At 41.9% G+C, this 20,301-nt stretch overlaps 1 protein-coding gene across 1 annotated transcript in view; it reads left to right on the top strand.

The window, feature by feature from the left end:
* The window catches only part of Colec12 (collectin subfamily member 12), a 169,490-nt gene extending 152,155 nt beyond the window's left edge, over positions 1 to 17,335 (top strand). Inside the window, exons 6-10 of the mRNA XM_052155719.1 lie at positions 2,053 to 2,541; positions 3,334 to 3,470; positions 4,512 to 4,621; positions 14,640 to 14,785; positions 16,755 to 17,335. Of these exons, the coding sequence (XP_052011679.1) occupies positions 2,053 to 2,541; positions 3,334 to 3,470; positions 4,512 to 4,621; positions 14,640 to 14,785; positions 16,755 to 16,774 (902 nt within the window). The 3' untranslated portion in view covers positions 16,775 to 17,335. The remainder of the gene's footprint in view (positions 1 to 2,052; positions 2,542 to 3,333; positions 3,471 to 4,511; positions 4,622 to 14,639; positions 14,786 to 16,754) is intronic.
* Positions 17,336 to 20,301: the final 2,966 nt, after the last annotated feature.

The following is a 20,301-nucleotide window of genomic DNA, read 5'->3' as shown; positions in this document are numbered from 1 at the left end:
AGATTTTTATTAAAGTCATAAACTTGAACCACACTGTTATGCCTATTTCTTTCCCTTGTGTAATTAGAAACTAGCATCTGCTGGTGTTTTATGCTGACTCTGGAACCCATGTTTTTTATTTTTTTTATTCGATATAATTTATTTACATTTCAAATGATTTCCCCTTTTCTAGCCCCCCCCCCACTCCCCGAAAGTCCCGTAAGCCCCCTTCTCTTCCCCTGTCCTCCCACCCACCCCTTCCTACTTCCCCGTTCTGGTTTTGCCGAATACTGTTATCACTGAGTCTTTCCAGAACCAGGGGCCACTCCTCCTTTCTTCTTGTACCTCATTTGATGTGTGGATTATGTTTTGGGTATTCCAGTTTTGTAGGTTAATAACCACTTATTAGTGAGGGCATACCATGATTCACCTTTTGAGTCTGGGTTACCTCACTTAGTATGATGTTCTCCAGCTCCATCCATTTGCCTAAGAATTTCATGAATTCATTGTTTCTAATGGCTGAATAGTACTCCATTGTGTATGTATACCACATTTTTTGCATCCACTCTTCTGTTGAGGGATACCTGGGATAAGCCTTAGTGTCTGTATGTACACTCACTGAGGATATTCAGCCATTTCCAGTTGGGGGTAGGGATCATCTAGACCCTACTCAGAAATAATAAACAGTAAAAAAGCTGCCACCCCAAATGAGGGAGATGAATTTTAGGTGTGGGATGGGAAGCTGTGTGCATTTGGAGCCTGGGGAGGGTTGCAGAAAGAAGTCTGAGCTAAGAGGCAAGCCCTGAAAAGCCACTTTTCCTTCTTGCATATAAATTTATTTCCAGAAGCTTTCAGGAAAACATCAACCCCTAGTGTGAGGAGTTGAGAAACTAATTATTGGCTGAAAGTTTAGAGAGTAAGGATCAAGAATTACTAAAGTGACTGGATTTTTTTCTGAGGTCTAATATATACTTTGAGTAAAACACACAGTTAAGAAATTATGTTTTATGTGCCTGTTTCATAGACCTTTACATAATAATACAATACACCCAATAACAAGCTACCTTCCCCACTCTAAGCCTCTAGGGCACCATTGTGCAATGACACAGGCCCCAACTTAAAGAGATTCCTTATAGTATTAGGAGGTCTTCCCATTTGTCACTCAATGACATGGATTGGCTAATACACTCCTTCCTGTTAAAAAGAATAAAACTCAGATTATAGAAAAGACCAATGGATTCGTTCTTAAATGTCATTTAAGAGTCAGGAAAGACAGGTTTCTCCACAGCCATTCCATAGCTGGATCCAGGATCCACCTTCCCACCTAGGTTGGGAAGAGTTGCCTCTTGGAATAAGATAACACAAGGCAGGTCACCATTGCCTGGAAACCTCTTCTTTATGATGTTTCCTCACGCAGAATGTTGATATATTAAGGTCCTAAGCTTTTGACAGTGAGGCCCATGCTTTTGATAAACAATCTTAAATAAAGCTGCCAGGCAAGCTGATGTCTACATGATCTCAGCAAGCCAAAGTCTAAATACATAGAAACAGAAGGGAAACTGCACAGCTTTTCTGTTGGTGACAAACACTGGTATTTGTTTTAGCATGGATCCCATCAGCGAACACCGTTGAGCTTCATCCTAATCACTGTACACAGGAAGGGTAGGGTTATTAAAAAGAAAAATAAACTAGCACAACATTGTATTGTTTTGCACAGATTTAAACCTACTAAAACAACAGAATTCTTTCCTTGTAGCTCTAAGTCTAGGTGCCCAGGTCTTGGCAAGGTGGGTTTCTTCCAAGGTCTCTCTCCTTGGATTGCAGATGGCTATCTAGCTCCTCCTTCTGTCTCCATCTGGTTCACATGTGTGGGGAGTGATATGCATAGCCATGCACACACATGAAGGCCAGAGGAAGATAAGTGGGTGAGCTGCTTCTCAGTCTATCTTATTCCTTGAAGCCAACAATACACTAAAGATAGTAAGTACTCCTTAATAACTATGTTTGTACGCTGTGTCTTTTATAAGCAGATACACACTCACAATGGACTATATATATGTTTTTATGTTTTAGGTCCTCCTGGCCCTAGAGGTCCAAAAGGTGACAGAGGATCTCAGGGACCACCTGGTCCAACTGGCAACAAGGGACAGAAAGGAGAAAAGGGAGAACCTGGTCCACCTGGCCCTGCGGGTGAAAGAGGCACAATTGGACCAGTAGGTCCTCCTGGAGAGCGTGGCAGCAAAGGATCCAAAGGCTCACAGGGTCCCAAAGGATCCCGTGGGTCCCCAGGGAAGCCTGGCCCTCAAGGGCCTAGTGGGGACCCAGGACCACCAGGTCCACCAGGCAAGGATGGACTCCCTGGCCCTCAGGGCCCTCCTGGCTTCCAGGGACTACAGGGCACTGTGGGTGAGCCTGGAGTACCTGGACCTCGGGGGCTACCAGGCTTGCCAGGGGTGCCAGGCATGCCTGGGCCCAAGGGACCACCTGGCCCCCCAGGCTCCTCAGGAGCAATGGAACCCTTGGCTCTGCAGAATGAACCAACCCCAGCAGCAGAGGTCAATGGTAAGTCCAAATTGACCTTTTCAGCCGGAATTGTGGAGAAATAAGGCAGTATATAGGCTTGGCTAAACCAACCCCCAGGAGTCCCGTAAACAACAGGGACCCTCTGTGCCCCCTCTGGATGCCTCAGTGCTGTTACTCAAGACCCTGTATTCCTGCTCAAAAATTGTCGGGTCTCTAATCATTTAGTTGAGCCAGGTCCTCAGAAGACCCTGAACCCCAAAAACTTTTTTCAAGATATCCTGCACTGGCTGCTCCCTGACCATTTTTCTTCTTTCTCCTTAGAAACAGACCATTCTATTAGTTAACCCTACAAGTACGCAGATGGGGTTTCTGTGACAGAGTCCACATTCTGGTTTTGCTTAAGAAGCTGTTGTGATGCCTTTCTGTCTGTTTGACCATTAAGTCTTTCGTGAAAGTCTTGTACTAGTTAGGAACCAAGCTATGTGGGTCACTCATGCTGGTCCATGAGCCAAACTTTGGTTCTAAAGTGCACTTGTTTACGCCCTCCAGCTGATCTGAGACTGACAATGTATCAGGGCCTGCACCACTTTCTTCTTTCTGTCATTATAAAGCCTAACCCAACCCAGTAACACTTTTCTACACTGTGTTGTGTTCACTGCTGTGTAGTGTACAGTACACATCTGTGAACATCTGTCCAGGTTCTACACAGGGACACTCCATTGGCATGCATGTGGTGCAAGGCTGTCACTTTGGTATCTCAGACACAGCTGAGGAAATGCAGAGTGCCTTCTGTGCTTTTTAAATAAATATTTAAAAACTTTACATTCCTAGGATGTCCGCCTCACTGGAAGAACTTCACAGATAAATGCTACTATTTTTCATTGGAGAAAGAAATTTTTGAAGATGCTAAGCTTTTCTGTGAAGACAAATCTTCCCATCTTGTTTTCATAAACTCAAGAGAGGAACAGGTATGATATGTCCGCTGCACACTTAGTTGTAGAAAACTATAATTTAGAGATAAGTTATACTTGGAAATTGCATGCCTTTGCGGGAGTCAAAGAGATAAAAAATTCATGGTCTCATAAACAAGGAAGGCTGAAGTTGGCATGGGCTTTATCTAGGTATGAGAATATATGAATGAATGGTCATGCTTCTTAGGCCCACAGATATATAGCTCCACCTGGTGGCTTTCTGGAGAATTGCAGCACAACAGATATGAGCATAGCGGGGAGGTGGGGCAGGTGCCACTACATACATGAAGAGACCGAGAGGCATGAGCAGGTGTGGGGTGGAGCACCACAAAACAGACTTGTTGGTTGAAAAGGGGTTGGTAAGGGCCCATATGTGAGAATGATAGTGCCCTTTTATTAAGCTCCTGACATGTGCAAAGGCCCTTTTTTAAAACTTTATAATTTCCATCCTTCCCCTTGGGTGTTTTGTTTTTAAACAAAGCCTAGCTATATTTGGAAATTGCCGTGTAAACTAGGCTGGCCTAGAGCCTGTAGTGATTTTCCTGCATCCACTCCCCAGGAACTGGGAGTACAGGCATGTACCATTTGGCTCCCCCATTTCACAGATAAGTTACTCTGAGGGCCCCACAAGGTTTAAATGGCTTTTTCTCACAGGGCAAAGGTTAAAAGGCAAAGCCTAAAACCAACTGACAACAATGCTCATGTCCTCCCACTCACTGCCTGTCTCTATTGGACACAACCCTGAAATCTGGGTTATAGTAACATGCAGGGAGCATAGGAAAAACAGCAGTCAGGGGCCCAAACAAGTACATCAGTGTGGCAGAGGCTACTACGAAACAACCCACACCACTCTTAGTGATCCTAAAGAAGAACCTATTACTTATTAAACATAGTCATAGTGAAACAGTGCCCACAACACAAATGCAATACAAAGTGGACAGCTAGGACCCTTAAAAATGGTGAGAAATGTCTTTTGTCAGTTTTATAAAACAAGAGCTCTTTTGTATGGACTAAGAACACCTCCTGCTTCCTCTTCAGCAATGGATAAAAAAGCAGACTGTGGGAAGAGAGAGCCACTGGATTGGACTCACAGACTCAGAGCAGGAAAGCGAGTGGAAGTGGCTAGACGGGACGCCTGTTGATTACAAGTGAGTGTGGGATTTGCGGACAGAGTCATGCACTTGCTTTCCCATGTTTTCACAATGGCCTGACTTCCTTGTACTAGTTGCCTATTCCCAATAGGAAAGCAGTGGTGGACAGTCACTGTGCTGTCAAGTAGAGCACTTCGGAACAAGGTGCGATCTTCAGATACTAAGAGGAAGGATAATGTGGCCCCAGAGTCTCTTCAAATGGTCAGTGTCCACTTGGACATATTTCTGAGGACTAGAACAGTCCTAGCCTTGATCAGGATTCTGACCCAAATGTGATTTGAGTCCAAGTTGTACACCCCAAGGTTGTAGATCTCTTATGCACAGGAAGTCCAAGTGTGCTACACAGAGGATCCCAGAATGTCCATCTTATACAGGATAAGAGAGAACTAAATTCTACCAACCCTTTTCTCAAATATTGCCTTACTTCTTCTGGAGAAAAAGTGGACACCTGTAAATATTCACCTGTGAGGGACCTTCAGTTTGCTAGAGACAGAAAAAGCCAGCCATATCAGCAGCACATCACAGGAAGTTGCTTTACCGTGGGAAAAGTATGCTTCTGGTCTGGGGTAGTCTCCAGGCACTGAAGTAAGACTCCAGGTAGCTGAAGAGTTGCCCACAGGCTGAGGTGATGGACTGAGAGGCCAGATAGTCTCAAATAGGTCTAGGAACAGCCAAGTCTGAGTGGAATCTCACTATACATGTAACCCGCACTGACCTGGAATGCGCAGTCTTCTGCCCTCAGCACCAAAGTGCTGCATCAGGCCTGCATCACTGTACCTTGCAGTTCTATTCTATACTATTTATTTTTATTTGTTTGTTTGTTTGTTTGTTTGTTTGTTTTACCCTCCATATTTTATTCTCCTTCCCTGTGCACCCTTCAACTGTTTCACATCCCATACTCCTTCCCAACCCCTACCCCACCTGACCTCTAAACTCCTGGGACCTTTAGTCTCTTGAGGGTTAAATGCATCATCTCTTAATGAACACAGACCTGGCAGTCCTCTACTGTATGTGTGCTAGGCGCCTCATATCAACTGGTGTATGCTGCCTGTTTGGTGGTTCAGTGTTTGAGAGATCTCGGTGGTCCAGATTAATTGAGATGTCTGGTCTTCCTACGGGGTCTCCCTTCTCCTCAGCTTCTTTCAGCCTTCCCTAATTCAACAACAGGGGTCAGTCGCTTCTGACCATTGGTTGGGTGCAAATATCTACATCTGACTCTTTCAGCTGCTTGTTACGTCTTTCGGAGTGCAGTCATGCTAGTTCCCTTATTGTGAGTACTCCATAGCCTCAGTAATAGTGTCAAGCCTTGGGACCTCACTTGAGCTGGATCCCACTTTGGGCCTGTTGCTGAACCTTCTTTTCCTCGGGCTCTTCTCCATTTCCATCCCTGTAAGTCTTTCAGACAGGAACACTTATGGGTCAGAGTTGTGACTGTGGGGATACCCTTTCTTCCTGCTGGAGGTGGGCTCTATAAGTTCCCTCTCCCTACTGTTGGGCATTTCATCTAAGGTCCCTCCCTTTGAGTCCTGAGAATCTCTCACCTCCTAGGTCTCTGGTGCATTCTGGAGGGCCCCCTCAACCTCCTATCTCCCAAGTTGCCCGTTTCCATTCTTTCTGCTGGCCCTCAGGGCTTCAGTCCTTTTCCTCCACCCAATATCAGACCAGGTCCCCACTACACCCTCTGCCGCCCACTTTCCCTCCTAGGCCCCTCCTATCTTCCCCACTTGTGATTGCTTTCTTCTCCCTCCCAGGTGGGACTGAAGTGTCCTCATATCCAAAATATATAAAGAACTCAAGAAGATAATCACCAAAAAAACAAACAACCCAATCAAAAAGTGGGGTATAGAACTAAACCGAGATCACAACTGAGGAATCTCGAATGGCTGAGAAGTACCTAAAGAAATGTCCAAAGTCCTTAGTGATCAGGGGAATGCAAATCAAAACAACCCTGAGATTGATTCCACCTTACACCAATCAGAATGGCTGAGATTAAAACCTCAGGTGACAACACATGTTGGAGAGAATGTGGAGAAAGAGGAACAGTTCTCCATTGCTGGTGGGATTGCAAACTGGTACAACCACTCTGGAAATCAATCTAGAGGTTCCTCAGAAAATTGAAAATAGATCTGCCTGAAGACCCAGCTATACCACTCTTGGGAATATACCCAAAAGATGCCCCACCATGTCACAGGGGCATGTGTTCCACTATGTTCATAGTTGTTGTGAATAGCCCTGGTCTTATATTTTGATGCTAATTCCATTCCTGGGAGGGGCTGCAGATGAGGAGTTAATCAGTATATAGGTTACTTGTGAACCTTCTCCCCACCTTAACTTTTCAAATAAAGGCTAGAGCCAGTGATTGGGCAGTAGGAGGGAAGGTGGAGCTGAAAAGTTTTTGGGAGAGAAGGGAGAAGGGAAAAGAGTGGATCGATGGAGGAGGTGGTGGAAGGAGATTGGAGAGAAGCATGTGACTTGGAGAAAGCACAAGTTCACATGGGATTTTATAAATGGGAATAGAGTAGTGTCATGGTAGATCTGCCCAATCTAGGCCTGTAGCTTGTATTCCTATTAATTGAGTTGTGATTTCTTTAACTGGGTCTTTTGGGTTGGAAATTTACTGCAACACATAGTGGCCTAATTTGTGATAGCCAGAAGCTGGAAACAACCTAGATGTCCCATGACAGAAGAATGGATACAGAAAACGTGGTTCATTTACACAATGGAATACCACTCAGCTATTAAGAATGAGGGTTGCAGTTCTATACTTTTAAACCCTCCCCATGAAGACTGTGAGAGAGGCAGTAGATAGAATCAGAAGGCCATCTCTGAAGGGAGAAAACAAAAAACAAACAAAACAAATGTGGACAAATATGAAAGTGGATCTTAGGTGTGCTCCAAAGCTGAGTAGGTATACATGCGCTTACCTGCTGGCCTGTCAGGTACTCTATCTGCTCTTTTGTGCCTGCCTCTGGGAGACAATGGGGTTCAGGCCAGCACCTAGAATGGCAGGGATATGCTTTGCAAGACTCCACACAGCTGTGATAACTTCAAAGCAGAAGTGGGGGTTGGAGGTCAGTGCTCTTACTTTGAAGTCAAGAGTGCCAGGATATCTTTAAGGGAGTTGAGAAAAGCTAAGAAGAAAAATCCATCTCTCCACTTTTCTTACTGCTATAAATGGAAAGAAAGACTTGGGTTTGACTGCAAAATTTAATCTTAAACTTTATTGACTTGTGTGTGATTGAATGAGCTGGAATATTGCTAAGTGCTCCAGCTTTCGAAGGTAAAGCTTTGCCTCTTTCCCTGGGATCCAGAAAGAATTCTGTGAGCTGGGCGGTGGTGGTGCATGCTTTTAATCCCAGCACTTGGGAGGCAGAGACAGGCGGACTTCTGAGTTCAAGGCCAGCCTGGTCTACAGAGTGAGTTCCAGGACAGCCAAGGCTACACAGAGAAACCCTGTCTCCAAAAAAAAGAATTTTTTTTTTAGAAAAAAAGAATTCTGTGGCTGGGAGGAGAGCACTAGAATTGGTTCCTGAACCCCGAGAAGGATGACATCACACACCTTATTGGGAGTTTTGCCACCAGCCACAGCCACCCTGAAGCCTGCCCCCACCCCCACATACACTCTGTGTCTCATTTTCTACCCAAAGGCATATATGTACATGGAAAATTCCCCAGGATCAAACTCTAAAAGCAAGAATAAATCAGGCAGATATTGTATGAGGTCTCAAAGACTAACTTAGTTCGACATATAATAATAAACACTGCACAACCTAGAGAAAGAGCCAGGCCTGTCCAGGGGATGGCGTATGAACTTGAATGAAAACTGGGCTTAGGCTGGACCTGACATCCATCACACCTCACTCACAAAAATGAACTTGACAGAAGGACTATGTTAATACTTCTGTACACACACACACACGCATGTGCAGGCAGAGAGTGTGTGTATGTATGTGAATTTAGAATAGAGCTTGTCTCCTGGGAAGCACTGGAGAAAGCCTGTGGATGTTACTACAGTTGTCACAATTATGACTGCTTCCACAGTAAAATATGTCAGAGTTGGGGAATATTAGCCCCCAGAATTTGTAGTGTACATGATTTTTTTTTATTTGTTTTTTTTGAGACAGGGTTTCTCTGTATAGCCCTGGCTGTCCTGGAACTCACTTTGTAGACCAGGCTGGCCTCGAACTCAGAAATCCGCCTGCCTCTGCCTCCCAGAGTGCTGGGATTACAGGCGTGCGCCACCACCACCCGGCGAGTGTACATGATCTTAATTAGAGACCCACACACAGCATTTTACAATAGGTTTATGAAGAATCCAAAAATAATCCCCATCATGGCTTAGGAAAGGAAAGAGGCTTCAGCATCCCAGGCCTCCCAGATAAATCTCCTGAAACATTCTTCCAAAACTCTCAGACTCTTCTTTGCCCTCAACTTTTGATTCTGAGCCTCCAAGCCTCCATCCACAAGCCTTCCCTTCATTCTCTTACCAGCAGTGATTTCTAGATCACAAGCATCAGAAACCATTATAAACTGTTACTATGAACAACTATACACAAAAAAAAAAAAAAAAAAAAAAAAAATCAAACAGCCTAGATGAACACATTTCAAGAAACAAAATGACTTAGTAAGGTCAAGTCGAAAAGAAACAGGAAGGCAGAGCAAACTTTTAACAAATCCTATTTGCACTGTCATCAAACACATCCCAGCAGAGAATAATAGGCCAGGACCAGAGGCTTCGTGGCTGAGTTCTACCAAACATTCAAGGAAGAACTCTGGCCAGACGTCTTAAATATTTTCAAAGCCGGAAGCCAATGGCTCTGGAACAATCTCATGCCTTGCCCAGCCACAGAGGAATTAAGTACACAATTTTCCTTTTACTATATTTCTCCAAAACACACACACCCGCCTCTTTGAAATTATTTAAGGATTTTGTAGTTACTGTAAAAGAGGAGCCAGTTTTTGGAAACAGACCTCTCCTTTGCCTCTACTCTACTCTGTTATTTACACTGATGCATGGTTCAGGAAGGCAGGGCAGAAACACACAGATAAAAAGCTGTGGTGACAGAGAAGAAACTCCAGCTGCTTCAGGCACATTCAGACCTGACTTAGGTATATTATCCTCAGACACACTGACTCACAGAGCTTTTCACTTCACTGTACTAAAGGAGGTAAGGACCAGCTAAACAAAGGAAATATGTCAGATGCCCTGGGATGGGCCCATGGCCAGGTTTTCATGTTCCATAAGCCTACATACCAATGTGATTTCAACACAAATACTAGAGGACAATGTAGATTGCTAGACATACCAAGTGTAGATATGGTTTTTTAAAAATAACAGTTACATAATCCTGTCAGAGAAAAGACAACTTCCTACCTTACACATACCACCTTTGTTTCATGTCACCACAGCCCTGTGACTTTATATCCAGTATCTATACCATGCCTGGAGATTAGGATCCATCCACAGTCACTACATTGTCCTGAGATGTCCACAAGGAAGTAACAGCTGAAGCAGGAGGATAGGAGTATAAATGAGAGGTGTTATCCTTGTGTGAAAATTAAATAACACAGTGGGCCACAAAGCACAGTTCAGAAAATTCAAGAACTGGGATCATACAAACTATGCTTGGTAGCCCCAAAAGAGTAGATAGAAAAGATCATAGAGTATTTGGAAGTTAATGACATAGACCAAAGAAGAGGCTATGGCCATACCACCCTGGTGATGCCTGATTTTGTCCATAGATCAAAAAGGAAATTCCAGTGAAGGTCTAAAAATGATTGTAAACAATGAGAACATGTCAAAATTTATGAACTGCAGCTAAAGTAGTGCTTAGGGAAACATTTACAGCTCTGAAACACTGTGTTTGGGTTTTTGTTGTTAGTTTTGAGATAGTGTCTATGTAGCTCTGGCTGTCTCAAAACTTGATGTGCAGACTAGGCTGGCCCCAAATTTACAGAGATCTGTCTCTGACTCCCAAGTGCTGGGATTAAAACTACATGCCACCATGCTCGGCCCTACATTTAAAGGTTGGAAAGGAATGACCTAAGCTTCCACTTTGAGGGTAGAAAAAAAAGAAGAAATGAATCTCAAAATAAGCAGAAGGGCATGTACAAAGCCCTGGGTGGGATTCACAGCTCCACACATGACTTAGTAGAAGTAAAGGAAAAATCAGGAAAGTAGCAACGCAGGGGTCGCAAAAGTGTTGGTAAGACTAGGGGCACAGTGATTCTACTAATTTTTTATTTACTTTATATTCTGATCACAGCTCCCCCTCCTCTCCTCCCAGTCCCACCCTTGCCAATCCTCCCCGCCTCGGGTTCCACCCCTTCCTGGGATATCTAGCCCCAGCAGGACTATGCACATCCTCTCCCACTGAGGCATAATAATTCTTAATGGAATAACTGTGTTGGTTGGCTAGTTGTCACTGTTACCAAGCCAAGGCTGCCTTTCCTGGGGTAAACCAGATTCATATGGAAAGGACCAAGACTCTGTCAACCTTAAAACAATAAGACCTCCACCCACTCTACCAAAAGCTCCTATACATATTCTTTCCCCCTCTCTCCTCTCTATTAGATACCATCTGGTAGAAATGTGATAACACAATTCACATAATTGCTTTTATTTTTATGTTACAGAGATAAAATGGGCTACTGTCCTGCCTAGTTATGTAACTCATCTTGTAGTTTTATAGTACTGCACTTTAGAGCAGTGGGGGCCAGAAGAGACACTTCAGTTTCTTCTACTTCAACAACAGCCCATGCTAGTAGTCAACACTTCGTGTTCCTGCCAGGGTGGTACTAGCCACAAGAGAGGAATCTTCTACAACAGGAGCCCTTGTAGTGGGAAAACATCTTACTTCAAGAGACATTTCTTGCCAGTAACATTTTCTTGTTTGGAAGACCAACCCTTACTAGCAGAAGCTTCTTGTCTATAGCCTGGGTTAATCCTGTGGTTGATGGAAAAAAAATATTAAGTTGTGAAGTTGGAGGGATCTATTCACAGGATAGAAAGTATATGCTCTGCTAACATTAAGATGAACCCGGGATGCTGCACTCTCTATAGTTCATGTTGGTATGTTCGGTAATCACTACAGCTGTCTGTTTAGGTGTTCCCAAGGTTACTGGGGTGCTCAAAAGCATTCATATTACTGTGATGTATATGTGGTAATATGGCCAAGCTCAAGCTATTCTTTCCAGAGCCTACCTGTGAATGCAGTCAAGGCACTGTTTAGGCTAGCATTCCAAAATATTACCTTCTGCTGATCTGACATGCTCTGTTCTGTATGTTACAAGCATACAAACTGAGGGTTTTGCCAGAGGTTGCTCCATGTAATTTTAGCTTTTCCAGAGATGCTCTGAGACCCCAGCTTCTTACTCTCTGGGCCTAGCTGCCATGCTGGTTATCTTAGTTGCCTCTGCTCCACGGAATTTATGCTGCCTTTAGGCGTAGGGAAATCTCTGAGCACTCTACATAAAGAATTCTAGTGATTTGGGGAACCCAGTTGGGAAAAGTTCCCTTTCTGTTTGGTTTAATCAGTTAAGTCCTTCTTAACTATATGATCTTAAATGACTTAAAAGTAAAATGCAAGAAAATCACACAAAGCAGATCCTCTGAATCAAAATACACTGTGTATATGCATACACACATATGTATATATATGTGTGTATGCATATATACACTTTTACAATTAACTGAGAAATCAAGAATATCAAATATCTCATTATACATTTTGGAATCAAAGATATAAAGAGATGTAAAATTAATTTATTATAATTAATAATATAATACAGAATTATAGAAATAAAATCACCATTACTATTAGACATGAACAAAATGTATCTTTCTGAGAACAAACTACTTGGGTACTACTAACCTCATCAGAGGTGTCTTTCAAGAAGTTCCTTTTCTTCCCAATCTGTCCCTCTTGGCACCACTGCCAGTCTGAGTCTTAACCTCATCCTCGAGTCTGTTATATAAGTTCCCCGAGAAATTGAACTTCATTCTGTGTTCCTGGGTCACCACTACCTGAATTAAACCCAGCTCATAGAACATTTCTGAGGAACAGTGCGGTGAATGAATATTTTCTAAATCTTCCTAAGTTTCCTCTCATTGGTAAATTGCTCCTTCTGAATCACCTGTGCTTCACTAGATTTACCTGGAGTCACAGTTTTTATCAAGCCCCTAGTTAGGTTTAGAATTAGTTGAGTATTACTTCTATCATATTGCCCCACTGTTTAACTGTAATCACCTCTTCTTTCTCACTTCCTTCTGATTCTGATGATCTCATTGTCAAAAGGAGGGCAATATGAGTTCTCACCTCTGGGGGCTCTCAGGTACCCTGTGGCTAGTAGGGGAGTGAGTCATTGCTGGAAGTACCTTTATTACAGATGTTTTAGGGTGCCATTTTTAAGAAGTCAGTTTCTTTCCTTAAGCAGAAGCCACAACCATGAACTTGCCTCTTGTAAAGGACCTTCCAGAAAAGTGTCTGGAGCCACACTCAATTTACTGCATGGAACCAGAATCAAGAACTATAAAGTCACGAGAAGTCCTGATTTGAGCAGCATTCAAGTAGAACTCATCCTAAAGAAAACTTCTTAGGCTTGGAATTCAAGCTACTCAGGAGGCTGAGGCAGGATGATCACAAGATTAAAAAATAAAAAAGGTTAGCATAGAGTACAGAATGAATTCAAGACCAGCCCGGGCAAGTGAGACCTCATCTTAAAATAAAGTAAAAAGAGGGCTTAGCATGGGCAGAAGCAGTGGTGGAGGACTCAACCTAGCATGAAAAAAATGTCTTGGTTCTTTCTCAGGCCTGCCTAACCCTCCCCTCAAACCCCCTGAAAAAAAAAAAAAACTCAGAAAAATTATTTTTAAGAACCCTCTTTCTGGCCAGGCATAGTGACACTTTTAGGGAAGTAGAGGGAGGAAGATCTCTTGAGTTTGAGGCCAGCCCAATCTACATAGCAAGCTCCTGGACAGCTAGGACTACATAGAGAGACCCTGTCTTAAAAAAAGGAGGAGGAGGAGGAGAAATCCTCTCCTAGTCAGACATGGTGGTACACACACATACCTTTAATCCCAACATTTCAGAGAACTTACAGGTAGATCTATAAGTTCCAAACCAGCTAGGATGATTCACTGTCAATCATTCAATAAATCAATAAAAATGAAAATCTTCTCTCCTGGGCTAGAGAGATTACTCAGTGGGTAGAGGCATCAGCCACTAAGGCTGATGACCTAGGACCCACATGGTAGAAGGAAAGAGTTGATTCTCTCAAGTTGTCTTCTGACGTACTGTAGTTCTCTCTCCCTCCCTCCCCACCCCCTCTCTCTCCATTTTCCTTTCCCTCTCCCCCTCCCTCTTCCTCTCCCTCTCTCATACATGAAAATAAAAGCTCTTTCCCAAAAGAGGTAGTAAAATATTTGAGTTGTTGTCAGTAAGATTAAATTATTATTTTCTGAAGTCATCAACCATGTACAGCTTGGCCAGAGCCACAACTAGTTGTTTATGGTTGTGGGTTTTTGTAACTGTGTATCAAGGTGCTCTCACTTTCTCTTCTTGACCTTTTGACATGTTAGAGACAAGACACACCAATGTCTATAGATACCTGTGTATTCTCACAAGAGCATGTGTGCATGCATATTTGTGTAAGATACCCCAAGAGTGCATATTACCCATACCCAACTACATACATATGCCCAGAAGTCCACACTGCAGAACGCAGTTGAAAGCCATTCACCAGCTATGTCAAAGGATTCATCCCTTCTATAATGTGATGAGGTTCACTAGGTTGATCTCACTATGGTACAGATAACAAGCCTGAAAGGACAGGCTGCTTTTCATCCTCTCTGCAAACAGCTAAGTGAAAATGAGCACTGTTTTCTAAATGATATGTTTCCATTCCACAGCAAATTGCATGTTTTGGCTTTGTGTTTACATCCCTCAACTATTCTTGAGCAAAGAAAACCTCTGCATACTGTGCAGATAACACTTCTTTTCTGTTTTGTTAAAAGAAACTGGAAATCTGGACAACCAGATAACTGGGGCAATGGCCATGGGCCAGGAGAAGACTGTGCTGGATTGATTTATGCAGGGCAGTGGAATGACTTCCAGTGTGATGAAATCAATAACTTCATTTGCGAGAAAGAAAGGGAGGCAGGTAAGCAGCCTCATAGTTTACTACAGAGCTTCAGGGCTTGGGTCTTGTTAAAGAGGAGAGATGTTGAGAAGGGCTCGCCTGAGCTTCCAACTCACTTCTTCTACAAGGTAAGTTATCAACCTCAGGGGAAAAACACTAACTCATCAATTTATAATATTGTCAATTAATTGTTCTTTACCTTTGTGATATCTTTGGAGGGGTGTTGGCATTCATATCCAGCCAACTCAGTGAAACCACATGTACTTAACTGAGCATTTAGGCCAGGTATAGTGAATAGTTAAAATCTGAAAAACTTAAAAATGCTTACATCAGCTGGGCAGTGGTGATGCATGCCTTTAATCCCAGCACTTGGGAGGCAGAGGCAGGTGGATTTCTGAGTTCAAGGCCAACCTGGTTTACAAAGTGAGTTCCTGGATAGCCAGGGCTATGCATAGAAACCCTGTCTCAAAAAAACAAAACAACAAAAAAATGCTTACATCAAAAAATCTTGTAGAGATTCTTCTTGACTTCATAAGAAGTTTATCTAAAGCTTCATTTACTATATGACCCTCTTTAAAACAGGGTTTCTTCCTTTTCATTCCAACTAAGTTTGTGGTGGCAGGTGGAAGACACGGGAAAGGAATGCTAAGAGTATGGGTTTTCTTTTGGAGATGACAGCAATCTTTAGACCTATGGCACAACTTTGAAAATATACTAGGGGGATTGTAGAGTTGGCTCATCATAAGAGCAAGAGCACGTGCTCCTCTTACTTAGGACTCTGGTTTGATTCTCAGTATCTACATGACAACTCACAGCCATCTGTAACTCCAGTTCCAGTGGAGATGATGCTCTCTACTGGCTTCCTCAGACACCAGGCCAGTGGTGTACAGATAATGTACAGGCAAAACACTCATATGCGTTATATAAATAAAATTAAAATTACAAACAAATATACTAAGACCCACTGAAGTAAAAAAAAAAATTTACATGGATGATCTGCATTACCTGTGAATTAGAGTTCAATAAATCTATTTTTGTTTATTAGTAATTTAAAAAGACCTACCTATACTCTGTTATTTTTGGAAGTAACTGGGACATAAATTACATATACATTAAAGAGTATTGAGAAGGGAACAGAATTCCCTAGAATTGACCCTGCCAACAAACCACTCAAGGGAGGCAAAACACAGTCTGTGACAGGAATCTCAGCCTGTATTTTTCCAGGCAACATCTAGGATGGATGCTATGGTTCTCAATGTCATGTATACCCAGATACCACTGGGATGGCAAGCAGTTGGGAATGGGGGTCATGGGGCTGCATCTCTCCTACCCCTAGAAGGGAGATAGCAGAGACTTGGACAAGACAATCCATTTTGTTTACAAGTGAGTGCCAGAATACACAGAGGTTGAAAAAGAGAAGGTCTTCTCTGAGAGATTAGAGAGGTTCTTTAAGACCCTACCACCACCACCAAATGATCCTTGATGAAGGAGACAGTCCTTGCTTGTCCTAACTGCATTATTTTATGGTAGATGTAAATGCATGTGTCTTACTCAGGGTGAGGATTAAATACCTTTTGCAGGAAGGAAAGCCCAGTAAGGGAAGTTCATTGGCTAGACATTTGGGGGCCTATCTAGACAACTCCAGATTTTATGCTATGTGACTGGTTGTCATGCTCTGCTCAGTGGGGTGTCATGGTTATATATTCCAAAACAGGTAGAGCTTGGCAGGGAACTGGTTCCACACCTACCATTCTCAATTCTGAGATTCTCTGGGGTTTTGAACTTACTTCAACCTTACCAGTTTTTCTGTCTGGTAGCACAGTCTGCTTGCCCCATATTACTTAATCTGAAAAAAAAAAAAAGAAAAACTTTCCAACATTCTTTGAATAATGTCATTTGTGCTCATTCCTAATGATTCCTCCTATTTTAAGTTGTAAATAATTTTATTCCTCAAACAAAACTAATGCCCATCCTTATTTTTCTGTTTCAGTGCCATCATCCATATTATAACAGTGTGATATAATAGCAGAAACATATTTTCTGATGTGTCTGAAAGGCGAAGAATGCCTGATTCCATTACTGCTCACCAGATTGAATGGAAAAAGCCCTGAAAAGTAGTTATTCAAAATAAATGGACACCTACTGCACTGTAACCCAAGGACTAAGGAGCTAAAATGCTCCCCCAAGATGATATATTGATTTCCAGTGTACAAATGGACTGAATCACATAGATTTTCTTCAGCCATTAACCATACAATTTATGCAAATTATCTTTCAAATATGGAATGCTCCAATCAGAAAAAGACTATCATTGATTGTTGAGTTACAGGTTCTGTGTAAACAGTGTGTTTCTAAACTCCCATATAGGAATAATATGCAGATGTACACATATATAGGCCACCGTTTAGTAATAATATGAAATTAGAGCTTTTAAACTTCATATTTTTGTACAAAATATTTGCCTTTTACAATCATTTTCCTTTTTTGTAATTTTACCAATATAATAACATAAAGCCAAAGAAAACAATAGTGGTACTAATAAAATTTCATGGAGTTTCTCTTCAGATTTAATCTGTCCAGCTGAAGTGAATTTTTGTTGTTATATGTCTATGTATGTGTTATTTCTTCAGAATAGTGAATCACATGGAGCATCTGTAAATACCCTTGTACATTTTGGTGATGGTAGAGCTCAAGCCTAAGAACATCATGATAGCTCATTCAAGTAAGCTGTGCCATGAGCCCAGCCCTGGCCACTTCCATTAAAAGGAAGTATTAACTTGGGATGTACTTTTGCTCTACTTTGTGGAGCGGGAATGATGGAGAAGCATCTGTGAGGAAGGATAGAGCACCTGAATCTGGATGTCTGCAAGGCCCTGGGGTTTTTGTTTGTTTGTTTGTTTTTTATTTTCTGTATTCTTTGTTTACATTCCGAATGCTTTCCCCTTCCCCAGTTCCCCCCTCCCCATTGGTCTCATAAGCCGTCTTCCCTCCGCCCATTTCCCAATCACCCCCCTGGTTTAAGGCTGATTTATAATTTAGTGTCAGGCTCATACCAGAGCAGACAAGAGATTATAATGTCACATCAGTCAAAAACAGTCAAATGATGCTTGCAAGAAACCAACTACATGCTGTTTGGAAAGTAGGATTCCCAAAATATAACTCCAAGACATAGGCTAAATGAAATGCAAAAATAAACTTTTGGTTGTTTGTTGAACCCAACAAAGAATCTTCCCTTGTAAGTCTAAAACTTGTGTGAGACAAAGGACGAGGGGTGTTCAAGCCCCTGTCCCATCCCACCTATATTCTCTCTTCCCTTATGAAGTGTAAGTTTCCAGATAAATGATAATATACACATATTTCATATAAGCGTGGAACTTCAGGATGTAATATTTAGCCAAAAGAAGAGGAAATTAAAATTTTAAGACCTACCTAACTAACCTTTTCAGTTATTAATTTCCATGCTAGACAAGGTACATATGTCATCTGAAATCAAAGGCATACTTGGCAGAACAGCAAATCATAATGGATAAAATGAACATGTGAACCACCTCAACAAAGACTTTTAAGCCTTTACACATGAAAATGAACTGTTTTATTCATATTTAGTTGTTTTTTAATCTGAACTGTAACCAAACCTCAAAACAGTTTACTGCTCTTACAGAGGATCTGAGTTTAGTTCTCAGCACCCAAGTTGGAGAACTCTCAACTTCCGATAACTCCAGATCCAGGGGACTCAAAACCTCTATGACACACCTGTCATACACCCACACAGATATACATAAGTAAAAATATTTTTCAAGGGTTTGTTCCTACACGTATCTTGTTATGCCAGATACACATATCTGGATATTCCTGGGAGGCCTACTCTTCTCAAGAGAAACAGAGGAAGAGTGGATCTGGGGGAGTAAAGACTGGAGGGAGGAGTGGAAATTTCAGGTATTTTTTTTAAAAAGAAGAAATTTTAAAAACAAAAACAGGAAAAAAGCAAGTATATTAACTGTGATATTTGAATTTGCCAAATGTATACTGGATATACATATACCTGTCTCACAAAGTCATTGCAAACTTTAATGAGGTGATATGCAGAAATATCCTACTACAGCATCTGGCTCCAAAGACACATGTCATGATCTTAGCTTCTTTCTCTGTTTAGAAATCTTTCAAGTACCTGGTTCAGCTAAGAAAATAACAGGTTTTAAGTCATTCCAGACACTTAATGACATGGCCCAGGTAAATGAGGGAGCAGTTTTTTATAGAGTGGTAGCTCCCATTAAAGCAGGTTGGGTTCCATGCCAAGAAAAGATGGGACCTTGGGTAGAAAGCAAGGAAGAAATTTTGCTTTGTCAGAGACAGGCTGACAAATGTCTTGAACTCCACCTAGGGACATTCGACTGTAGTAAGTTCTTTATATTATACATGCTCACACTAGACTAGGAATCAGAAAATATGGCCATTAGTCTGTTTTTATAAACAAACTTATTAAAACATGGGTTCATTGGTTTATTTACTTTATATCACACACAAAACATTTGATCACCAGCCTATGGCATCACTGGGAGATGAGGTCTTATGAGAGAAAACTGTCACTGGGAAAATGTCTTTATATCTCTTTACTTCATGGCCACCATAAGGTAGATATAAGCCTTTGCTAGCACATTGTTTCCACTGTAATGTTTTGTGCTGCCATAAGCCCAAGGCAGGAGACCTCTGAACCCTCTAAAAGTATGAACTGAAAAAAAAATATTTTCTTTCTTCTACTTTGAGTTTGTTGAGTATGTAGTGATGGAAAACTAATGCAGTGCCTGTCATCATTGCTTTTGAGCTGTAACAGCAAAGTTGAACAGATACAAGTGACCATTGCCTACAAAACTAACAATAGTCACAGTCAGACGTTTATAGAAGTTTGCAAATTTCAGTAAAAATTTATAAACTACTCCTTTATGGTACTAGTATCATTTATTTTAGACTATGCATGTTCATATAGACCAGAATATTATGTAGATAAAGATAATTAGTATTTATTATCAGTAGGTAATTCCTCAAGGCACCCAGAACATCTAAAGAAACTTTAAAAACAAAGTAGTCTTCTCTACAACCACTCTTGTGAGATCACTGGCCACAACAACATTGGTCAGTACTGTTTACATGGCTCTGTTAGAAGTATTCACCAAGCCCAAGGCCATACAAATGACCATGCCTATGAAGAGGAGTATGGTGGTAATAAAATCTTGAGACCAACATGTACATTGAACCACAAAAGAAGTCTTTATATCATCCCAGAGCTGTTTCATAAAAATAGCATATCAACAAACAGTTGAGAATGGTCTTAGAACAGGAATGGTGATATAGATCAGCAGTACAGTTCTTGCCTAGCATGCAGACCCTAGATTCAGTACCCCTCATACTGAAAAAAAAAAAAAAGTAATGCTCAGCTGGGTGGTGGTGGTGCATGCCTTTAATCCCAGCACTTGGGAGGCGGAGGCAGGTAGATTTCTGAGTTCAAGGCCAGCCTGATCTACAGAGTGAGTTCCAGGACA

Source organism: Apodemus sylvaticus, chromosome 13, assembly GCF_947179515.1.
Source record: "Apodemus sylvaticus chromosome 13, mApoSyl1.1, whole genome shotgun sequence".
NCBI classification, from domain to species: domain Eukaryota; kingdom Metazoa; phylum Chordata; class Mammalia; order Rodentia; family Muridae; genus Apodemus; species Apodemus sylvaticus.
The sequence above is the reverse complement of the archived record's forward strand: the minus strand, read 5'-3'. Positions and strand labels throughout refer to the sequence as shown.